Below are 24,452 nucleotides of genomic sequence, written 5' to 3'. Positions count from 1 at the left end.
GGCTAGTACTAAATTTCATGAAAATGAAGATTGTATGTATCAATTTGATTCGTGTCTTTGATACGCTTAGGATTTCACTTAATATATAATGATATGGATATAATTTTAAGGGCATAATTGAAAATTAAAATGTTTCATTTTTACTATCTATTGTTTTAGTAGATTTGTGCGAATGGTTAATTTTCATTTTTTTTGCCAAGTTGATTTTGTATAGTTAGATTTAATGTATATTTTTTAGAAGTTTTAGCTTGAGACGAAATTCCAATGAGCAAATTCTTGTATGCAGGTATGTTATATGCTATGAGTGTGCGTTAGGTACCCGCTGTAGAAAATCTTGCATGCAAGTATTTGGGCGTTTAGTATTTTGTGTACGTCCCAAATATAATCTCCCGTTAAAATATTTTAAATTACAGTTTATTATAATCGAGGCCAACCTGTGCAAAAAGGTTTAATGTACGTATTTGCAAAATTGAAGATAAAAATAGCTTTATCGTAAAAAAATATAACTACAAACAGAGATAAACGTATTAATTGTTTATTATTTTATGTTTCGTAGCAATTTGTGAGTGTGCTGAAAGCTGTATTTATTTTGTATGGGTATTATCTCACGCTGCTATTGTATGTTTTCTGATTTATTTGTATGAAAATAAAGTTAATATTGATAACTAAATATAAAATTAAGGAAGTCGTTAAACTGACCATTAAACACTTTTTTTGATCTTATCGTATAATAGGTATATTATACCACATTATATATAATATATATTTTTTATTTGTTTAATTCACTTTTATATTGATTTATTACAATACAAAAAAATATAAATACTTCTGAAAGTGATTGAATTATTTTGAAAAGAAAATATCGATTAAATTTAAAATATTTAAAACACTTGCATATTCTCTATTGTGTGAAGTATGTTTTTTGTATGTACATTGTACACGCCTACAATATACGCTATAGTATATTATTATGTATATGTAAGCAACGTCTACAAGTTGCTTAAAAATATAATCGCTGCAATTAAGAATTCACGATTGATTAGATATGTGTGTGAGTGATCTCAAAGTATTGAAATTATAGATTATGAAGAGCCGTGAAACTACACAAACATGACGTATATATCAAATGACGAAAATACATGCCAAGACGATTCACAATTAGAATTAAATAATGCGTAAATAAATTCAATTCAGATTGCTTTAACACACTTGTATGTAGTTAAATTAGTTTGTATATTATTTAACCTTTAAAATTGAAGATATTGCATACTTCCGTTTAAATGGCTATTGGCTCATAATGCGCCACACAAAATACTGTACCAATGTGATATTTGATTACATGAAGGAAACCGTATATTTTATAAGTACTTACAGTTCATTTTTATTTATGTATGAAAAACATATTATATTTATGTCAATCAATGTAATCTAATGAGTAATGACGTTACGTAAGCTCGTGATAATACCCATTTAAATACCTAGCCTGTTGACCTAATCCAAATACATGATGGCTTACATACAAATGTTTATTTTGCGTTCCTGCATGCAAGACACTTGCTTAATCAATTGGTGTTAAGGCCAAGTACTTGCGTAATGGAAAAGGTGTTCGTTGTCATTTCAAAAACCTTAATAAATCAGTTCGTGAAATGTTATAATGCTTTTTTTTTCTTTGACACTACAATTTATTTTATTTACAGGAATATTTTCATGGTCACTTTATTTTTATATTTAATATTTACCTAAATAGACATGAGATTTGCATGTATACTTATCCTTTAAATAAATATTATTATTTGCAACAAAATAATGTAAATTAATTAACTAAACTGGTCTTTTTTAATTATAGTTATTACACAGTTTACAAATTCATACTATTTACAGTAGACATAAGATTTAACATTTTTAATTCATTTTTTCTCTTAAAAATCTTCTCTTTTTTTCTTAAAAAAAAAAACAATTTTCCTTCGATCAACAATACCAATGATTGAAGAGTTTTTCAGTCTTATTTCTATCTCACAAGTTTACGAGTGCATCTAAAAGAGCTATGTCTATTTAAATGATTTTACACAAAATTCATTTCGGTTTAGAGATTTTATTTATTAAGGGTTTTATGAATAAGTTACACTTAAAAAACAACAAAATAGCATAATACTCGTATTTTAATACATCGCTTGACTTGTACGCCGCTTTCATCTTTTCACAATCCGAAAATATCAATAATAGTTCGCTTGTTCGCCGAAAGAATGTATGAGTTAGTATTTTTTCAATGTTCCACCTATCTAAATACTGGTGTTTAATATATTTTTTTTTTATATATTGCAGTTGTGCAATTTACTATTACTTTTCTCCTAAATCTGATATACACAAACTCATATTAATTGAGAGTACAGCCCGTGACATTACATACTATATAATTTTAATAAGTTTTACTATAACATGCCAAAATATTGTTTCACAGGTTTCGAAGATGAACCCAGTGGACGATGATGACCTTTTCAAAAAGGTATTACCAGATTGTTGTGTATGTGTATGTTATGCACGCGTTATGAATTATACTTATTTTAAAAACATTGATCACATAATTGTTATCATACTGCATAATATTGACAGCAAACTATGTATCATTAAGTGCATCTATTCTTTCCCTGGTTATTAAAAGTTTATTCGAAACCATTATTTAGACGATAATTAACTATATAGACAGACACAACCCCATTGAGAGACAGATAGAAAACATACATGAAAATACGCGTATATGTATATTTCTGTATTAATTATGTTTTATGTCCTAGTATATAAAGTCTTAAAATAGTAATCATATTTTCAGATTAACCCTCCCAGGATTCTTAATCAATACACGAAGGTGAGTATTACAGTTGATATTATTATTTTTAATTAATATTTTATTTTATTACACTTAGTATTTTATATTCATCAGGAGTCATATGTTTAAGGGAAGGGTTAAGTTTTACGAGGAAGTTATTATGGAATTAAATATTACCAGTTTTTGCTTAATAACGTTATATCTGCTAACGATGTGTATATTTCATTTCACAGAAAGACAATGACTCTTTTATATTGCCTGTGATATATGATGAACAGGTATTGACTGTTTTATTATATTTTGTTATGATCAGAAATGTTATTTGTTGATACATCGAATGGATGAGCATGTAAAGTAATGGTATCTTTCCAAGCATGAAAACAAATCCACTATTGTGTGCGAATTATATGACGAACAATTTAATTTAATTCAGCTTTTCTTATTAAGCAATATATTGTTATTTTATATCAAATGTGCATATAAGACCATAAGCAATTTGATGCGGACTGCTGCATAAATGTTCGATCAACACAATTTAACGCCCTTGTATTTTATTTTTCTAGACTGCTTTTTATTATTTGCATATAAATACCTATCTGAAATTAACGCATCACTTGCGTCCTACGCCGATTCTATCTTAACTACGCTTCATGCACGTTTTTGTGTCTATAATATTACAAGTAAATGTTCAGAACATAGAATATTGACTGTTCTTTCTCAAAACGCTGCACTTCTGCGTTTTTACTAAAGTGTACCATAAATATTTAAGAATGTGACTAAATTCAACTATATATCATTACAGAGTAAGTCCTTACATATGTTAAAAATATTTGTTATAAACAACCAAATAATTTTATTTTGCAGGTACCAGAAACCCATGTTGAATTGGATATAACATATGACAAGGTATCCTCAGTTTTCTATTATATTTTACACAATCAGGTAGACACATTAAACGTAGTTAAATAATTTTAACAGTATTTTTTGTTTGCCAAAATAAAATAGTCTAAAATGTTTTTCAGGACCCTATACATGAAGTCCCTATAACAAACACAATGACCATCACATATGATAAGGTAATAATAGGCTTATCGGGATGTGTTATAGTATTCTAAGTGTAATAAATGAATAGTATCTGATAATAATTTGGCTTAGTGCCGATCTCCCCGTGTCAGAGATATTCTTCTGTAGTTTACTTCGTTATTTATAATGTCCTATGTATATTTACCTCAAAATAATGATGACTCATTGTATCGGTATGTATGTAACACATACAATATGGTAATATTAATATCGATGCATTTGTAGTTGTAAATTTAATATGTTTGTATTGCTCAGTTAATCTACAGCCCAAAATATTATTTCAGGACCAAGAGACTACTGACAATGATACATTGCCTATTCTGTATGAAGACACGGTAATAACAATTATATATATTATTATTCTTAGTATTCCACACATTCTTAATATGCTTGATCAATTGGAAATTTAATACATTCTCTACTATACTCAATAAACAAAAGTTGGTGTAAAATATTTCTGAAATAAATTTATTCCGCAGTCAACCACCGCCAACATCTATAATACCATATCATATTAGCAATATTCGATCTATCTACGTGCCAAATGTATCACAGTATATGTCTTACTCTTAAGATGGCCGTAAAAAACATCTCTATGTTTTTTTGCAGGCAATTGATGACGCCGATGACCTCGTCAATGAGAAGTTATATGCGCCTACATTGGAGGCCATAGCCGACTTGCCCAGCGATAGCCTGTTGACTTTGGTTACAATCATAACGGTAAGCATAAAGTATGTATTCATATTTTTCGCATATTATGAAATATGGGCAGGGCCGGATTTAGGCCGGCTACTGCCCCGGGGCCTAAATATTTCCAAATTTGCCCTGCGAATAATAGAGTTGAAAAAATCTTGTTAGGTATACTTATTATTTATGTAAAAATATTTTTATACAATAACCAACACACTATAAAATATGTTTTACAACTTACGGTCACGGTGACTAGAGTGTACTTGTTTTTGACTCATATTTTTTCTTTTAGGATGAAGAAGCTGCTAGCGCTCTCGCTTATGACAAGGTACTATTTGTATTTTGTATTTATGATTGTGAGGATATTATGAGGATTTATTTATTACCTGACGTGTTTTTGTTTAATTAATTGATTGGTTAAACAATTACAAAATGCATTTTTTTCAGGATAATGAAATACCAATTATCCCGGATGAAGGAGAAAATATTACATATATGGACAAGGTGCAACCTTCTACGGCGTTTAAACAATGCGATTTTTAAACGGGTAAAACCATAAGTTCTATAAAAATTAAGAAATATATACTACACATTAAGAAATATATATACTCACATATTAATTATCTTTTTCAGAGTCCAGGGAACAGCTTTGGTGAGGATGTCGGAGATTATATGGAGAAAATGTCTTTTAACAGCAATCAACTACTTAATTTAAAATCGTATAAGCGAACAATGCTATTCTATTTCATAGCAATTTATGTGGCGACCGAAGCCGTATTTTATTTATAGGATCGGGAAAGAAACACGTATTTCCTATTACGTTATGTTACGAGTATGCCTTATTCTGGCAAAAGCTAAAATGTGTTTTCTTTGGCATTTTATTGTATTGGATTGAGAAAAATGTGCACCTCACGTAGGTTGATTATGATTACTATATATGTATGTTCTATGCATATATAGAATGTTACGTTTATTTATACAATTATTATTGAGTATTATTGCACGACGTTCTTAAGGTACGTACTTTTTAAAACGCTAAGCCGTTATAATTGATGTCTGTTTACTGTACTTAGTCATTCATATTTATTCATATTCATAGGTGTAACTTGTATTTTATCCATAGAGAAAATTCAAGGCAGCAAGATGTCTGTATTTTTTTCGTCGAGTATAATATATTAAATACTGGCTACCTTATTAATACCTTATAATAGATTGTATCTTTAAGTAGAGAGTATTTTCAATGTATAAAATCTGGTAAATACCATCTTTATCCCTATACATGCAAATAATATTTGGATAATTCAAAGCACGATCATAGTTAATACTGGTTATTACCAGTTGATATGTCATAAGAATCAGCTATTCGACATTTAGAAAATTTAAACAATCTGTTGTCAGTTGGTTTGCATTATTATTAAGAGCACCTTACCGTAGTATTTTAGAGTAACTGTCTTCGGCCATTTTGAAAACAGGGCGGTTGGAATAGTGTTTCGCAGCAATGGACCACAGATAACAAATCAGAATTAACATCACTTCTGCGCTTATAACCCATTGGGGCTAAATACATAAAAATACACAATAATACACAAAATTACAAAATACAATACACTGTACAAAATTGTAACAGAGAATACCTTAACATTTGTTAATGTTACATTTACAATAATTTATTCATATTTTTGAAGTCACACCTCTGTATATTTATTTGTGGGAAATCGTGCTATTGCAACACAACTTTTATTGTGCGTTAAATCTGTCATCGTATTATAGCAGCACTGTTCTAGAGTCTAGACCGTTCCTCAGCTATTGAGCAGACATCGCTTCCTGGAAATAGATTTAAGGAAATGCCAGAACATGCATTTCACTTTAACAAAACTTAAAACTTAACAATTATTTGTAAATTGATTCAAAATATAATTATCTAAATTATGGCACGTTATGTTGGAGAAATTGGTAGCTATAAAACTTTGTAGTTAAGTAAAATTTTACTATAATTTATCGATAATATTGGTGTTTGCGATAAAAAAAAATTACAGATGAATTCTGGTACTAAAGTACTTAAGTAATTGATGTGTAACGTATTTAAATTAAACAGGGTGAAGGAGAAATAATTATTGTGAATTTCAATGTATCAACGTTAAAAAATTGTACGTAATAGGTGTTTAACGTTTTAGGGAGTTGTTCTAAGGAAGTTATGTTACTGTGTTCTTTCTAGAATACTAGATAATCTTATCTTCTCTCAAATTCGAGTAATGTCGATATTTTTTAACTATATTGTTAAATAACTATAATTCGTATAGAAAAGGGGGTAAATTAGAGGATATTTCTACATTCATTTCAGCTGTGTAGTCAATCGTGACTTCCTTGTAACAAATCTCTAAAAAAGTTTTCGTACTTGGTACTTCTACTTGTACGCAAGTTATTACGTATATCTGTGCAAAATTATCAATAAGAGTGTCTAAAAGAATATACGATAACGTCCACTATTAATAGTAACTTTATCCAATGTTTTGCCTACCAAAGATTGAAAATTAAGTTTTTTTTTTTTTTTTTTATAATATAAGGATAGCAGACGAGCATGCAGTCCACCTGATGGTAAGTGGCTACTGCCGCCCATGGACATCTGTAATCAACCCCAAATAGGATTAGATATTCCTACCTGAGGTCGGCCACAGATGCGCCGCTACCCCTGAGGACTAAGCTGGAACGCCTCGGAAAAGTCTGTCTCCCTTACCTCACCCTTCAAACCGGAACACAGCAGCGCCTAACTGCTGTTATTAGGTAGAAATTTAGAAATAGGTGCGGCGGTGGTGCCGCCGGAGTCGAACCACAAAGGGTTCTACCACCTTCCATAGTATTTCTGCACACTAAAAAGTAATGCAAATATTGGACAGATTGATTATATTAATAATGGACGTCAGTAACTGTGATCGCAAATGGGATAATAGGCCATAATACGCCCACATTGAACTCTCAGTTTTTCGTCAGTTTTCCCACGATAGTGGATTAACAGTTAAGAAGATAGTGTTAAGCCGTTTTATTCGTCTTATTGTAAATATATATACCTCCGAATAGTAAAAATATTCCATTTAATATTCCATTATGTAGCCACCAGACAACTTAATTATAATTATTATTATGTAAGTAACTAAAAGTTTTTATGGCCGATCTGTAAAGGTTTACAGGTACACACTTTTATCGTCAATGTATGTAGGTACGTTCGCTGTACAATTTAGCAAAAAAATCTCAATGGAATTCCTCATATTCAATATCAAATACTCATTATGTTTCTACTTCATCAAAGTCGTTTAAAAATAATAGTTTAATAAGTTAATCATTTTATGTCAACAACGAACAAAAGTTTATTATACGTTTATTAAACCTTATGTTCTAAATAGACATTTGATTTTAAAATTCTGAATACAAAGGAAATAGTAGCGTTATCATTAATGAAGTCACTTACTACATCACGTTTTAAATTTTGTTGATTTATTTTCGTTATGTATTCAATACGCGATATTTAGTTAATTTATTAGTCTTACAAACTTTGATTATTCGATCATAGATTGCTGACATTATAGACTAGTAGTCTTCATAGACTTTATTAATACTTTTATTTCATGATTTTCTAATTACACCGTACTTCAGCCATTTTTAATGTTATTAGTTACTTCTTTACTTATTTTATTTTATTGTCTATGTTTTGTCATGTTTTTCTTAATTATGTGAATAGTCAACCGTTGGGATTGGTGCCGGATTAAAATTATAGTCTTTTAACATTGGTATCCTAATACAGAAAGGAATGTATCTTCACCATATTGCATTAGTCATGAAATTACCTTATAATGTCACAGTAGCTCGGATCTCCAATGTGAGGATTAGTTAACGGTCAGGTATTTGGATTTACTCTAGTCGTAAGTACAATACAATATAATACTATCACTTGTCGTCTATAGAATACGATTATCACTTAAATATAACACACATGTAGATATAATATATTATGAGTAATTGTAATTTCGCGGATTAACATTACAAGAAAAACAATAGAAATCGATCGAGTTACCCTCGCGATGTTTTTCTTTACCGTTAGAGCAATTTTAAACACGTACAAAACCTATAAATTGGTCGGAGGCCAAATTTTAAACCTACAGGCTATTACTGCGTCAGATAAGACATTTACGATTTAGATGTTTTACGCTACATCTAGGTATAGGTCGTACATTGTACAGAACTATCATGAGTGTATTTTATAAGAAAATTAGCTCTGGTTTGGGAGTATAATATATTATAACTACATGTGTCCCTACACATTTTACCGTAATTATAAATTTGGTGAAAAATTACCTATGAATCTTAATCAAGTATTGTTAATTTATGTTCTATTTATTTTTAGATGATAAATTATGTATCTTAATATAGTATATGTTGTCGACAAAGAAAATTCAATAAAGGAATTCTTGAATAAACTGTTTTATTTATAATGCCACATACCCTTGATACATTCATTATTCCAACTTTTTTGAATATATCTTAAATGATATCTTGTTTAATAAAATATTAATAAGAAATAATATATAAATAATTATATTTGTCGTTTTACACATTTAAGTCAAATAAAACACGGTTAAAGGTTATTCATTTATTGATAACGAATGAATTGTGCGCTGGAAACAAATTTATCAAAATATTTTTAAAACAATTTCAGTCTCATTCGCACGCTTAATTTACACCTTCCATAAATTTCCAATGGTTTTATACCAATATAACTAGTATATTCGTTTTACATCTTCTTTCAACACAGAATTGTAAATCACCGAGTTATGTGAAAAGGGCGAATAAGAGGCAATTATTTGATTGTAGTGTCATATTAAAGTGATTTCAAAATGTTGCATTGCAATAACTTATTTGCAAAATTAGGTTCTTCAGAATATCATCAGCGTATTTTAAATTTATGCTTTTGGGATGTTCTTAAACTTAGTGCATGAAAAAAATGAACATGACATATTTTATTGTAAATTCGTTGTGGTCTAGCTTAGGTACCTAATGTTTATTAAAATACCTAAGTAAGTCTAAATTATCTTAACTTTAAACATAAGATACACAATCATAGTTTTAATTTTTATTGACCTGAGTAACTTATTATTCTATTGAATTTAGGTAGTCCAACTTATTGAAGGAAACATTTTAGAAGTTATACTTCTCTGGGTGCCATGTGAAGATAATGCAATAGATTAGTAATAACCGTCTATAAAGTGTTTTAAATTTTTGGTTTCGTTTTCAACCCATTATCGCCAATTTAATGAGACCTATAAATATATAATAAGATGTTAGATATTATATAACGAGAACACTAAATTACATCAAATAAATTAATGGACTTTAAAGTGACTATATGTTTAACTTTAGTATCAATAAAAAAGTTTGATATAAAGAAGTATAACTTCTAGCATATACTATAACAGAATCATGAAATGAATCGCAAACACGTATTTAATTACATACAAATAATATGTATATACTGTTATAAAAATGGAAAATTGTATCTGTATTTTAAGATACCTTTAAATCATAATGTAACAAAACTTTATACTTATAAAATATACATACCTTTAAAATCTTTACAGTAATTCGTTGTTCCTAAATTATTATCATTGTATTACTATTTACGGTTTCTTATATAAGGAACAAAAGTAACAATATTAATCTGACAATATCATACAAATAAAATAATATACGTTGTGTCGGTGCTTGAGACTGGTAAGAATTCAAAATATGTAAATCTATAAAAACACATTCGTTGTTCAAACTACTACTGCACGAACCTAACCTAACCTACCCATTTTTATAATACCTACGTAATATAATGCAATGAAGTTGCTCTAACATTTAAAAACATTGTTCTTATTTAATTATACTCACACAATTAAAATATCCGTGTGTTCTCATATAACAATTGTAATTGTTCTCTACTATGTTAGTTCTAAATCTAACTATTACTCATATTATAGATATTGTTTCTATTATAAATGGTCTATAATAATTATCACACAATTAAAAAAAACCATTAGGATTCACACGTATGAATCACACACGTAATAAAGTGTTCACATGTTGTATTATGTTTTAATATTCGTGAACTTATTGAACTATGTTTTTCGATTATTATGGCGGAACTATCGTCATATTAATTTGACATGCGTCTGAATAATGAACCTCTGTATGTGAATGGTAAACACGATACAGGGAATTTTATTGTGAGATTAACATCAAATCGTTCTGTAAAAGGCAATTAACAGATTTTAATGTCGACAACGCAACGTGATGATACGTGTCTTTAAGAAAAACGATTAAATAAATGTAGGGGAAGTTGGGGTGAAATTCCAAAGATACTTAGAGAGAAAGAGAGAAATATTTGACAAAAAGTAGTATTCGTCAGATGAAGATCTGAGTACCACGCGTTCGAAAATTAATATTTTTCGTTGTTTAATGTAACATATCCATATTTTTTACTAAATTCATGTTGACATATTGTCATCATCTACTAGAAACTGGGCGTTCGAGATATGAAATGATTATGCAACATTTTGGTATTCGCGGACAATCCGACGACAGTAACGAACAAAAACGAGAACGCCGCCCACGAAAAGTTCTTTTTTCACGGAGACCTGACAAACGTCTTCCCCAAGTATGTATTTACAACTACCTATTCGACTATGTTCGGTGAGTACCTAAATGTCGCATTAGTGTTATTAATGAAAAAGAAACCCTTAACGAACTTAGACCACTACGCGAAAACTAGTAAGGCAGAAATACGTTATGAGTGAAGTTGATAGTCTATTCTATCCATCTGATAAAGTTCGAATAAAAACTACTTTGCAGAAGTCTGCTACTAACGTATGGTATATATTCTAAACCTTGTTGTGTACACAACCCTCCCTTCCAGCAATATACACCACCATAAAAGACTACCACCATACTTACTTCGCTTCAAAACAGAGCATGAGGTTATAAAATACCTTTGATGATACTTCGTTGTCCGATAGCCTAATGGTTAAGAAACTCGGCCTCTCGATCGAGGGATCCGAGGTTCAAATCCCAGGCACGCTGATTTTTTAAAGTTATTTGCGTATTAGAAATTAATTATCACTTGCTAATCGGTGAAGGAAAGCATCGTGAGGAAACCTGCATACCTGAGATTTATAAAAAAAACAATCTCAAATGTATGTAAAGTCTACCAATACGCACTTGGCCAGCGCGGTGGACTATGGCCTAATCCTTCTCATTATGAGAGGAGACCCGTGCCCAGCAGTGGGACAGTAATGAGTTGATCATGAAAGGAGGTCATAGAGATCATAAAGTTCGGCGACAGTACCTTTATATATACGACTATACGTACAGATAGCGGTATGTACCTAGTGTCGTTAGCCTATTAACGCCCCAATTTTCCACAGCTCTCCTATAGTAAGAGAGGTTTAGGCTGTCGGCTCTGGACAAGTGCTGTTTAGTAGACTTCATATACCGTTAAGATTTTTTTTAAGATTTCACAAGTGTGTAGATTTCTCAGGACATTTCATTTCAACGTAGAATCAAATAATAATTAATGACTGTGGCGGCTTCCCGCTACTCGTCAAGAGACGAAGTTTTCTCAACATCTTTCATATCCGAACGGAGTATGATCACCTAGCCCACCGGAAGATCTCTCGTTACCAAATGACTAATCATTTGTTTGGTGGTATGTATGGTGGTGTATGAATGTATATTTCGTTGTAAGTTACATATCGCTGCTTTGCACGAATAACCGCACAATTCAAAATTTATTTATAGCACTCTGTGACCTAAACCCGCATTTTAGCCACGCATTTCTGTGTCCAAAGTAGCCGATTTTTACACCGTACGAATATTAATACACTCCCCTCACAGTTGTAAAAAATAAACATAGCTATGAACGTTTCATACTTTTAAATGCCATTTAAAAATTAAAAGTGAGTAATGAGTATTTTGTTTAAAGCTATAATTATTTTAATATTTTATTTTGGACGTATTTATAAATGTTTTTGCCATTGTGTACATACTAAGCAATAGCATCACTATAAGACTAACTATTGGGCTTTATCGAATTGTATTGTTTGTTTTGATTGTGTATTTTCGCTACACACCATAGTAGGAGATATTTAAATTAGGAATCATTATCCGAATAAATAATGAACTCGAAATGAAATAAATAATGCGCTACTCGAATCCCTGATTCTGAGACAGCAATGCTGAGCCGAATTCCTTTTGTCATATTAATATTACTGTAAAATGTACATTTATTCTTTCTGTAACTGTGTTATTATGGCAATAAACGTTTATTATTATTATTTTATTATTATTATTATTATCAAAATTAGCCATAATACTACTCCAGTAGAATCTTGACTAAGCGACCTATTTGTTGTCGTATTTGTGGCATTCGGATTATCGAAAATTTGGATAATTGAGTTTACGAAGAAAAGCTATTTAAACCGATTTAGGAAGGTGATGTTTTTCGACTATATGTTTGTTACGTATGTATTTTTCATTCTTTGGCAAACTCAAACGACTTCATTAATTTTGATACATGATGTGTCGTTGGATTCGTCTAAATTGTGGCGATAACATAGGTTATATTTTTAGCAATAGGGTTTTTGTTTTTTATAGTAACTATTTTGTTGCGATTTGGCGACTTTCCGGAATTTAAATGCACATGTCACACAAAATGTGGCTGATCTGTAAGGGTTATTACAAAGTTACTTGTTCACGTTTCACAATCCGAATAAATGCGAATATTTATAACTGAGGTCCGCATAATCGATTTTCTACTGTTTCACTAGTATTAGTTATGTATTAGTACATTATGTGATTGCTTATCATATGTTTCTTTAATACGTTAAGGTGGAGTTCCCATTATAAATCATTGGTCTAGACGCCTAAATGGTTTGATAGATTTCGACGTATGTGTGGTGTTAGATTTGTCTTTATCACAAGAGCAGAATAATTACTAAATTTTCTAAATTTCAATGGATTTGGTTGTGTCACATTTTTATTGCTTTTTAATTCATAATTTTTAGTTTCAATCATTTATAAGTTTCAAAATAATTATCATATTTTTTCACAAGTATAAGCGGGTTTATGTCACACGAGCTATAAAATAGTATACGATACTTGTGACAAAAGTAGCCTATTATTTGCACGGCGTTTAGCACCCTCGCTGCGCTCGGGCGCTAACTTCACGCCGTGCAAAAATAGGCTACTTTGGCCACGCGTATCGTAATGTACTATATTTTGTTAAAGGTACAGTTCAATCCAAAATAGTTCCTATTTTAAAGTGGCTATATGGGTAACTATAATGTGGTTATATTTTTTCATTATTTTAACATAATTTATTAAAAAGATGTCGAAACAAAAACGTTGTTTAATTTTAAACTAACTTTCCTGGAAAATGTTCTTTTTTGAGTTGTGCGTGTTGTAGCAACTGGCTCTCTTGAAAAATGATCTTTTTTGAGTTGTGCGGTTTTTCATATCGCTGATATACAAGCCTCGAATTGATACTACCGGATAACGGCCGCTAACCTCGTGTGATCATCGCCGGGAGATCTCCCTTTACCAAATAATTAATCATCACTTATTAGGTGTTTATGGTGGTGTATATGTATGCAGGGGTAAATTTTTCTAATCCGAAACTATAAGCAGTAGCGAAAAATGCTGAAAGGAGTTACAAGGCTGATTTTGACAAAAAGTAAAACTGCGTCATTAGTTATTTAAAAAATCGTTTTCCCTAGCCGCGAACCGAACGAGTTCATTTTGAAAAAAATCTCTTCTCTTCGTTATACTCTGCTTTTTCGCTAATCCTTATAGTTTCGTATTCGGCCCTAAAGGTCTATTTGAAAATCTCACCGTGTATTTCTTTGTAAGTGCCAGTCATAGATTAGTAAAGAGTACTCACTCCTAACAAGGATATGTAACCAGTTTTGACAATTGAAATTGTCACTGTCATCTATTTTCGTGTTTGTAAAATATTAAAAAAAAAATAGTTTTTAGATCATTTATGAATGAAACGATATTTCTCCGCACTTTTTCTTCGATTTTGTATTTTTGCACCACTTAACTGCGCATGTCGGCATTGTTCCGCGTAAATTAAACCATGACAGTCATTAAATGGACAGAATTGTCAGCCGTTTAACGCATTTAATGGCCTTCTTCAATTACAAGGTGAGATATCTATACTTATCTATGGTTCCAGTTTATATCCGAACTGAGACAAGCAGAGCACGGCCGCTAGCCCTATGATCAACTAGCCCGCTGGGAGACCTCTCGTGACCTAATGGCTGATCTTCACTTGTTGATGATGAAAGGAGGTTGAGGAGGAGAGGAGGTATGTTATTGTAAGTTGGGAAATTAGTTTATAGACAACCAGAGCACGGCCGCTACCCAGGTACGATCACCTAGGCCGCTGGGAGACCTCTCGTAAGCAAATGTGTGATCGTCACTTGTCACGTCACTTGTTATATAGTCTGATTCATAATTAGGTGCCCAAAATGTAAACAAAGGTGTTGACCTATCAAGAAAATACGTTAGAAATTGTAGTTTCTTATTTTTGTCGATGTAAAAGTAATACAACAATAATAAAACAATAATCTAAATAAATTAAGATTAATTCACATTTTCTAATATTTATATGACCTCAATTTCGATCCATACAGTAATAATAATAAAAAACAAAGTTTATGGTAGAAAATTAAAATGTGATAATGGTAACACAACCGAAATCCAAGACATTTCTTGTGCTGTCATTTTTAAGTTTCGTAACTGATATTATTAATTTTCGTGATTGTGATCGAACTTTAATGTTTTCTCGTTTACATAACGCGTTTGTTAAATTGTGTATATTTGTTAAATTTTCGTTTTTTGTTGAGTTTGTTGGTTTTTGTTTTTTGTTAATTTTGACAGTGACATTTGTTTGTTTACATTTTGGACACCTAATTATGAATCAGACTATAGTTGTAAGTTGTGAACGACGTTGTGTTTATATCTTGAGGTTGTAGTGCAGGTTGTGGTGCACGCAGTCGGCGGCGTCGGGCGTGCGGCTGTGCGCGAGCGCGGCGGCCACCAGCGCCTCGTGCTCGCGCAGCCGCCGCACCAGCGGCTCCCAGCACCCGTAGTTCAGCTCCATCAGCTGCACCGCCTTCTTCACTATCTTGTGCGCTTCCAGGCACCAATCCCTTGGAATGGAACGGAGTCTTCGTTAGAAACCGCGCCAAACTTCTAGTCCGCTCTGAATATAGAGTCGCGGCGCAACAGCAAATTGTAGGTATTAGCGGGACGAATACAGCGCAGAACCCCCCCCCCTCCCTCCACAACTTCAGAGCGGACTAGAAGTTCGGCGCAGACTATACTAAAACAGCCAACTACAATTTTTAATACATTTGCTAAGTTTTAGTATCTTTATCTTTTTTATACGTAGAAAATAGTATTGATTGCTTATTTACACAATACTCAAACTCGATGACAGTTTCTCTCTTCAAATGGACTACTTTAAAGGTAACAGTGACAATTCACATCTTAACCGATTAAAATATTTCAATTATAATTTTCTCCTAACAACATTTACTCAAAGATTATTAATTATTATTATTACTCGTATGTATAAATAAAAAATCCATAAAGTACCTATAGTCTGGATTCTGAGGTGAACTTATAATCCTCTCGAGCATTACATCGGATAGCTTCCTCATCTCGTGAGCGACCTGGAAGTATTCAAATATAATTTATAATACTCTTACGATGTACAACATCACAAATAAATGTTCATGTATACAGTAGGGTACTTGACAGTGTTTGGAAAAGTGTCTTATTATCTAATTATGTGTATCATAAACCCCTATAATTGTTCTTTTTTCGAAATAAGGGTTATTTATTAGTAAAAACATATTTTACTATATTAAACGGAACGTCGCACGAAAACAGTCGATCATGCAGCAGCCTTGTATCAGTGTACATGATATCACGGTATATTCAATAAAGTTAACAATAAAGCTACTATAGCGATACGCATTCTTCAGAGGATAAACATTGAAAGTTTGTCGGCTTTTATATCCTCTTGACATATATAAAATGATTAAAATCGAATAATAAAAGTTCGTCTGACATTTACTGTTTATTGGCAGGTGACGTCACTTCACCTTCAGCCAATTCCGTGCGTTATCAATGAAGTGATCGAATATGGAGATTATTATTGTATTATTGATTTATTAAAAATATCACAAATACTTTAAAGAATGAGGGGTTACGTGATTATAAAAATATTTATTTTTAAGCTACCAATAGTTTGATTGATATTTTCAATATAGTCAAATACTCTTTTATTATAAATATTTATAATATACATACCTCGACACTAAATGAACCAAACTGATATTCGAGGCTCTGGATATTCTGTTTTATTAGCTCTACACTTTTGCTGAATTCACCTGTCAAAAAGAAATACTTAATATAAGGAAAAATTTGAGCAATATTATTTTAGACCTATTTGGAGTTGAATACATATGTTTAGTTCTCGCCAAATCGCTAGTCCACTCTGAACTAGCTTCGCGCAGGTGTACAGTACGGCATATATTTACTAGTAAAGTTTTTAATATACAGGGTGAATTTTTCAAACGGGCCTTCAGGGCCAAATCCGAAACTATAAGGATTAGCTAAAAATGCTGAAAGGAGTTACGAGGCCGATTTTGATAAAAACTAAAACTGCATCATTAGTTTTTTTTAATATAATTTTCCTTAGCCGGGAATCGAACGAGTTTATATTGAAAAAAAATACACCCTCTATATTATTCCACTATCTGATGGTGTCGCTTATAAGAATCAAATTCTGACAAGTAATGTTATGTGACAAATTAAAGGAAAAGGATTTTTTTTAAGAGAACAACATTGAGACAAAAAAAATGTTAATACGCGAAAGGCTTAAATTAATGAACTTAATTGCCAAATTAATATGAAAAAATATGTATTTTCTAAAAATTCAGGCTTTTCCTTTAGTTTGTCATTTATTATTACTTCCCAGATTTTGGTCCTTACAACCAACATTATCAGATAGTGGAATACACTTCTATTAAATAACAAAAAGATCACATTTACAGGGATTATAAACAATATACGAATATCTTTAAATGAATCATTAAATGATTCTTACCTGAGGTTGGCCACAGATGTATTCCTACCCCCGAGGACACCGATTGTTATTAATAATCGATCTACCTAATTTTAATAGAACAAAGATCGAAAATTGATTACTTCTAATTGGAAGATTGTCAAAAGACGACCACATATATACCGAGGTCCGCGTAGAGGCGCGCGAGGCGGTCGGCGGCGACGCGCAGGGAGGAGTGGTGCCGGTGCAACACCAGCTGCTTCACTTTGTACGCGGTGAACATCTTCTCGCACTTCTCCTCTAAGGTGGCCGCGCGCTCCGCTGTCAATGTTACATGTTTTAATTAATACAAATAATTTTTTGTTTTCTATGTAGTTAAAGGTAAGGTAATTTTAATAATAATAGTTTATCCTCGCTTATGCGTACACTGAGAAGGGCGATGTTGAAGAGACTCCTGCTTATTTTTAAAAGAGACCCGTGGTCAGAGTAGTAACTGAAAAAAATACCTTTTTTTCAGAACTGACATTGGACTTCAAGTAGGTTCAAAAAGAGACAACGCATAAGCAACTCCTCTAGTGTTGTAAAATATTAGCATTCCATTAACGACGGCGACAATGTTACGTAAATTATAGTCCGCGTCAAACTTCTAGTCCGCTCTGAAGTTGTTGCGCGCTGTAGTTAAAGATCCAATGGGTCACAATTGCAAGCATATACTCCGTAGCAAAAGTAAGGACACAATAATGAACACAGTACGTTTAACACTGCTGTTATGAGGTAGAAATAGGTGTCGTGGTAGTGCCGCCGGAGTCGAACCACAAAGGGTTTTACACCATAAAAAACCATTTTTCGTAGGAAAAGGTAAAAAATCTCGTGGGTATCACTAACCCTCCTGCACCAGGTCGTCAGCACCGTCGATGGCCGAGAGCGTGCGCTCCAGGTGGAACTCCGCCGGGCACTGCTGGCACTGCAAGCGCTTGCCGTGCCACAACACCGGCCCCTTGCACGTTTGGCACGCGTACGCGGTGAACAGCAACTGGGTTCGGAATAAATGATAACTTGTTAATTTTATATATATATAGTATATCTCAAGAAGCTTGTGAAGAAGTTATGTTTACAACGTTATGCTAATCACAGGGTCGCGGCGGTACAGTAGGCGCATAAGCACATCGACATACACTGAAGGTGGGCACTTCGCCGTTTTGATCAACTCAGGTGTGCATCTGTTTACCAAAAATTTCGCAAAAAAGCTGTGTATCCTACGTCACACTTACCGCTAGGTTGCAGAAATGGTATTCAGTACAGTCAGCAAACAAGGACATCGACATGCACTGAAGATGGGCACTTTGGCGTTTTGATCAGCTCAGGTGTGCATCTGTTTACCAAAAATTTCGCAAAAAAGCTGTGTATCCTACGTCACACTTACCGCTAGGTTGCAGAAATGGTATTCAGTACAGTCAGCAAACAAGGACATCGACATGAACTGAAGGTGGGCACTTCGGCGTTTTGATCAACTCAGGTGTGCTTCAGCTTATCGAAAGTTTCGCAAAAATGCTGTGTATCCAACGTCGAACTTACCGCGAGGTTGCAGTGGTCGCATTCAGTACAGTCAGCAAACAAGGACATCGACATGTACTGAAGGTGGGCACTCCGGCGTTTTGATCAGCTCAGGTGTGCATCTGTTTACCAAAAATTTCGCAAAAAAGCTGTGTATCCTACGTCACACTTACCGCTAGGTTGCAGAAATGGTATTCAGTACAGTCGGCAAACAAGGACATCGACATGTACTGAAGGTGGGCACTTCGGCGTTTTGATCAACTCAGGTGTGCATTATCCTACGTCACACTTACCGGTAGGTTGCAGAAATAGTATTCAGTACAGTCAGCAAACAAGGGCGTCGACAAATACTGAAGGTGGGCACTTCGGCGTTTTGATCAGCTCAGGTGTGCATCTGTTTACCAAAAAATTCGCAAAAAAGCTGTGTATCCTACGTCACACTTACCGCTAGGTTGCAGAAATGGTATTCAGTACAGTCAGCAAACAAGGGCGTCGACAAATACTGAAGGTGGGCACTTCGGCGTTTTGATCAGCTCAGGTGTGCATCTGTTTACCAAAAATTTCGCAAAAAAGCTGTGTATCCTACGTCACACTTACCGCTAGGTTGCAGAAATGGTATTCAGTACAGTCAGCAAACAAGGGCGTCGACAAATACTGAAGGTGGGCACTTCGGCGTTTTGATCAGCTCAGGTGTGCATCTGTTTACCAAAAATTTCGCAAAAAAGCTGTGTATCCTACGTCACACTTACCGCTAGGTTGCAGAAATGGTATTCAGTACAGTCAGCAAATAAGGGCGTCGACATATACTGAAGGTGGGCACTTCGGCGTTTTGATCAACTCAGGTGTGCTTCGGCTTATCGAAAGTTTCGCAAAAATGCTGTGTATTCAACGTCGAACTTACCGCTAGGTTGCAGTGGTCGCATTCAGCACAGTCAGCAAACAAGGACATCGACATGTACTGAAGGTGGGCACTTCGGCGTTTTGATCAGCTCAGGTGTGCATCTGTTTACCAAAAATTTCGCAAAAAAGCTGTGTATCCTATGTCACACTTACCGCTAGGTTGCAGAAATGGTATTCAGTACAGTCAGCAAACAAGGGCGTCGACATGTACTGAAGGTGGGCACTTCGGCGTTTTGATCAGCTCAGGTGTGCATCTGTTTACCAAAAATTTCGCAAAAAAGCTGTGTATCCTACGTCACACTTACCGCTAGGTTGCAGAAATGGTATTCAGTACAGTCGGCAAACAAGGACATCGACATGTACTGAAGGTGGGCACTTCGGCGTTTTGATCAACTCAGGTGTGCATTATCCTACGTCACACTTACCGCTAGAATGCAGAAATGGTATTCAGTACAGTCAGCAAACAAGGGCGTCGACAAATACTGAAGGTGGGCACTTCGGCGTTTTGATCAGCTCAGGTGTGCATTATCCTACGTCACACTTACCGCTAGGTTGCAGAAATGGTATTCAGTACAGTCAGCAAACAAGGGCGTCGACAAATACTGAAGGTGGGCACTTCGGCGTTTTGATCAGCTCAGGTGTGCATCTGTTTACCAAAAATTTCGCAAAAAAGCTGTGTATCCTACGTCACACTTACCGCTAGGTTGCAGAAATGGTATTCAGTACAGTCAGCAAACAAGGGCGTCGACAAATACTGAAGGTGGGCACTTCGGCGTTTTGATCAGCTCAGGTGTGCATCTGTTTACCAAAAATTTTGCAAAAAAGCTGTGTATCCTACGTCACACTTACCGCTAGGTTGCAAAAATGGTATTCAGTACAGTCAGCAAACAAGGGCGTCGACATATACTGAAGGTGGGCACTTCGGCGTTTTGATCAACTCAGGTGTGCATTATCCTACGTCACACTTACCGCTAGGTTGCAGAAATGGTATTCAGTACAGTCAGCAAACAAGGGCGTCGACAAATACTGAAGGTGGGCACTTCGGCGTTTTGATCAGCTCAGGTGTGCATCTGTTTACCAAAAATTTCGCAAAAAAGCTGTGTATCCTACGTCACACTTACCGCTAGGTTGCAGAAATGGTATTCAGTACAGTCAGCAAACAAGGGCGTCGACATATACTGAAAGTGGGCACTTCGGCGTTTTGATCAACTCAGGTGTGCTTCGGCTTATCGAAAGTTTCGCAAAAATGCTGTGTATTCAACGTCGAACTTACCGCGAGGTTGCAGTGGTGGCATTCAGTACAGTCAGCAAACAAGGACATCGACATGTACTGAAGGTGGGCACTTCGGCGTTTTGATCAGCTCAGGTGTGCATCTGTTTACCAAAAATTTCGCAAAAAAGCTGTGTATCCTACGTCACACTTACCGCTAGGTTGCAGAAATGGTATTCAGTACAGTCAGCAAACAAGGGCGTCGACATGTACTGAAGGTGGGCACTTCGGCGTTTTGATCAGCTCAGGTGTGCATCTGTTTACCAAAAATTTCGCAAAAAAGCTGTGTATCCTACGGCACACTTACCGCTAGGTTGCAGAAATGGTATTCAGTACAGTCGGCAAACAAGGACATCGACATGTACTGAAGGTGGGCACTTCGGCGTTTTGATCAACTCAGGTGTGCATTATGCTACGTCACACTTACCGCTAGGTTGCAGAAATGGTATTCAGTACAGTCAGCAAACAAGGACATCGACATGTACTGAAGGTGGGCACTTCGGCGTTTTGATCAACTCAGGTGTGCATTATCCTACGTCACACTTACCGCTAGGTTGCAGAAATGGTATTCAGTACAGTCAGCAAACAAGGGCGTCGACAAATACTGAAGGTGGGCACTTCGGCGTTTTGATCAGCTCAGGTGTGCATCTGTTTACCAAAAATTTCGCAAAAAAGCTGTGTATCCTACGTCACACTTACCGCTAGGTTGCAGAAATGGTATTCAGTACAGTCGGCAAACAAGGACATCGACAAATACTGAAGGTGGGCACTTCGGCGTTTTGATCAACTCAGGTGTGCCTTATCCTACGTCACACTTACCGCTAGGTTGCAGAAATGGTATTCAGTACAGTCAGCAAACAAGGGCGTCGACAAATACTGAAGGTGGGCACTTCGGCGTTTTGATCAGCTCAGGTGTGCATCTGTTTACCAAAAATTTCGCAAAAAAGCTGTGTATCCTACGTCACACTTACCGCTAGGTTGCAGAAATGGTATTCAGTACAGTCGGCAAACAAGGACATCGACAAATACTGAAGGTGGGCACTTCGGCGTTTTGATCAACTCAGGTGTGCATTATCCTACGTCACACTTACCGCTAGGTTGCAGAAATGGTATTCAGTACAGTCGGCAAACAAGGACATCGACATGTACTGAAGGTGGGCACTTCGGCGTTTTGATCAACTCAGGTGTGCATTATGCTACGTCACACTTACCGCTAGGTTGCAGAAATGGTATTCAGTACAGTCAGCAAACAAGGACATCGACATGTACTGAAGGTGGGCAATTCGGCGTTTTGATCAACTCAGGTGTGCATTATCCTACGTCACACTTACCGCTAGGTTGCAGAAATGGTATTCAGTACAGTCAGCAAACAAGGGCGTCGACAAATACTGAAGGTGGGCACTTCGGCGTTTTGATCAGCTCAGGTGTGCATCTGTTTACCAAAAATTTCGCAAAAAAGCTGTGTATCCTACGTCACACTTACCGCTAGGTTGCAGAAATGGTATTCAGTACAGTCGGCAAACAAGGACATCGACAAATACTGAAGGTGGGCACTTCGGCGTTTTGATCAACTCAGGTGTGCCTTATCCTACGTCACACTTACCGCTAGGTTGCAGAAATGGTATTCAGTACAGTCAGCAAACAAGGGCGTCGACAAATACTGAAGGTGGGCACTTCGGCGTTTTGATCAGCTCAGGTGTGCATCTGTTTACCAAAAATTTCGCAAAAAAGCTGTGTATCCTACGTCACACTTACCGCTAGGTTGCAGAAATGGTATTCAGTACAGTCGGCAAACAAGGACATCGACAAATACTGAAGGTGGGCACTTCGGCGTTTTGATCAACTCAGGTGTGCATTATCCTACGTCACACTTACCGCTAGGTTGCAGAAATGGTATTCAGTACAGTCAGCAAACAAGGGCGTCGACATATACTGAAAGTGGGCACTTCGGCGTTTTGATCAACTCAGGTGTGCTTCGGCTTATCGAAAGTTTCGCAAAAATGCTGTGTATTCAACGTCGAACTTACCGCGAGGTTGCAGTGGTCGCATTCAGTACAGTCAGCAAACAAGGACATCGACATGTACTGAAGGTGGGCACTTCGGCGTTTTGATCAGCTCAGGTGTGCATCTGTTTACCAAAAATTTCGCAAAAAAGCTGTGTATCCTACGTCACACTTACCGCTAGGTTGCAGAAATGGTATTCAGTACAGTCAGCAAACAAGGGCGTCGACATGTACTGAAGGTGGGCACTTCGGCGTTTTGATCAGCTCAGGTGTGCATCTGTTTACCAAAAATTTCGCAAAAAAGCTGTGTATCCTACGTCACACTTACCGCTAGGTTGCAGAAATGGTATTCAGTACAGTCGGCAAACAAGGACATCGACAAATACTGAAGGTGGGCACTTCGGCGTTTTGATCTACTCAGGTGTGCATTATCCTACGTCACACTTACCGCTAGGTTGCAGAAATGGTATTCAGTACAGTCGGCAAACAAGGACATCGACATGTACTGAAGGTGGGCACTTCGGCGTTTTGATCAACTCAGGTGTGCATTATGCTACGTCACACTTACCGCTAGGTTGCAGAAATGGTATTCAGTACAGTCAGCAAACAAGTACATCGACATGTACTGAAGGTGGGCACTTCGGCGTTTTGATCAACTCAGGTGTGCATTATGCTACGTCACACTTACCGCTAGGTTGCAGAAATGGTATTCAGTACAGTCAGCAAACAAGGGCGTCGACATATACTGAAGGTGGGCACTTCGGCGTTTTGATCAGCTCAGGTGTGCATCTGTTTACCAAAAAATTCGCAAAAAAGCTGTGTATCCTACGTCACACTTACCGCTAGGTTGCAGAAATGGTATTCAGTACAGTCAGCAAACAAGGGCGTCGACAAATACTGAAGGTGGGCACTTCGGCGTTTTGATCAGCTCAGGTGTGCATCTGTTTACCAAAAATTTCA

The 24,452-nt window shown here is 35.2% G+C and overlaps 2 protein-coding genes across 8 annotated transcripts in view; one reads left to right on the top strand and one right to left on the bottom strand.

Annotated features, from left to right (window-relative positions):
* The window catches only part of LOC140743509 (uncharacterized), a 36,910-nt gene extending 29,563 nt beyond the window's left edge, over positions 1-7,347 (top strand). For 3 of the 7 annotated variants that reach the window (XM_073074837.1, XM_073074835.1, XM_073074836.1), the window contains exons 17-26: positions 2,459-2,503; positions 2,828-2,863; positions 3,058-3,102; positions 3,689-3,730; positions 3,847-3,900; positions 4,192-4,242; positions 4,517-4,627; positions 4,890-4,925; positions 5,045-5,144; positions 5,231-7,347. In XM_073074837.1, coding sequence (XP_072930938.1) covers positions 2,459-2,503; positions 2,828-2,863; positions 3,058-3,102; positions 3,689-3,730; positions 3,847-3,900; positions 4,192-4,242; positions 4,517-4,627; positions 4,890-4,925; positions 5,045-5,140 — 516 coding nt within the window. In that variant the 3' untranslated portion in view covers positions 5,141-5,144; positions 5,231-7,347. The remainder of the gene's footprint in view (positions 1-2,458; positions 2,504-2,827; positions 2,864-3,057; positions 3,103-3,688; positions 3,731-3,846; positions 3,901-4,191; positions 4,243-4,516; positions 4,628-4,889; positions 4,926-5,044; positions 5,145-5,230) is intronic. The other 4 variants (XM_073074838.1, XM_073074839.1, XM_073074840.1 and 1 more) reach the window with 4 other exon arrangements.
* Positions 7,348-15,620: 8,273 nt separating this feature from the next.
* The window catches only part of LOC140743505 (SET and MYND domain-containing protein 4), a 40,909-nt gene continuing 32,077 nt past the window's right edge, over positions 15,621-24,452 (bottom strand). The window contains exons 11-15 of the mRNA XM_073074826.1: positions 18,651-18,798; positions 17,949-18,086; positions 17,009-17,088; positions 16,289-16,365; positions 15,621-15,840 (exon numbers count right to left, since the gene is read on the bottom strand). Of these exons, the coding sequence (XP_072930927.1) occupies positions 15,645-15,840; positions 16,289-16,365; positions 17,009-17,088; positions 17,949-18,086; positions 18,651-18,798 (639 nt within the window). The 3' untranslated portion in view covers positions 15,621-15,644. The remainder of the gene's footprint in view (positions 15,841-16,288; positions 16,366-17,008; positions 17,089-17,948; positions 18,087-18,650; positions 18,799-24,452) is intronic.

The sequence above is a fragment of the Epargyreus clarus genome, unplaced genomic scaffold, assembly GCF_041222505.1.
Source record: "Epargyreus clarus isolate Ecla_fem2 unplaced genomic scaffold, WU_Ecla_fem_2.2 ptg000007l, whole genome shotgun sequence".
NCBI classification, from domain to species: Eukaryota; Metazoa; Arthropoda; class Insecta; order Lepidoptera; family Hesperiidae; genus Epargyreus; species Epargyreus clarus.
This window is presented reverse-complemented; position numbering and strand designations above follow the sequence as displayed.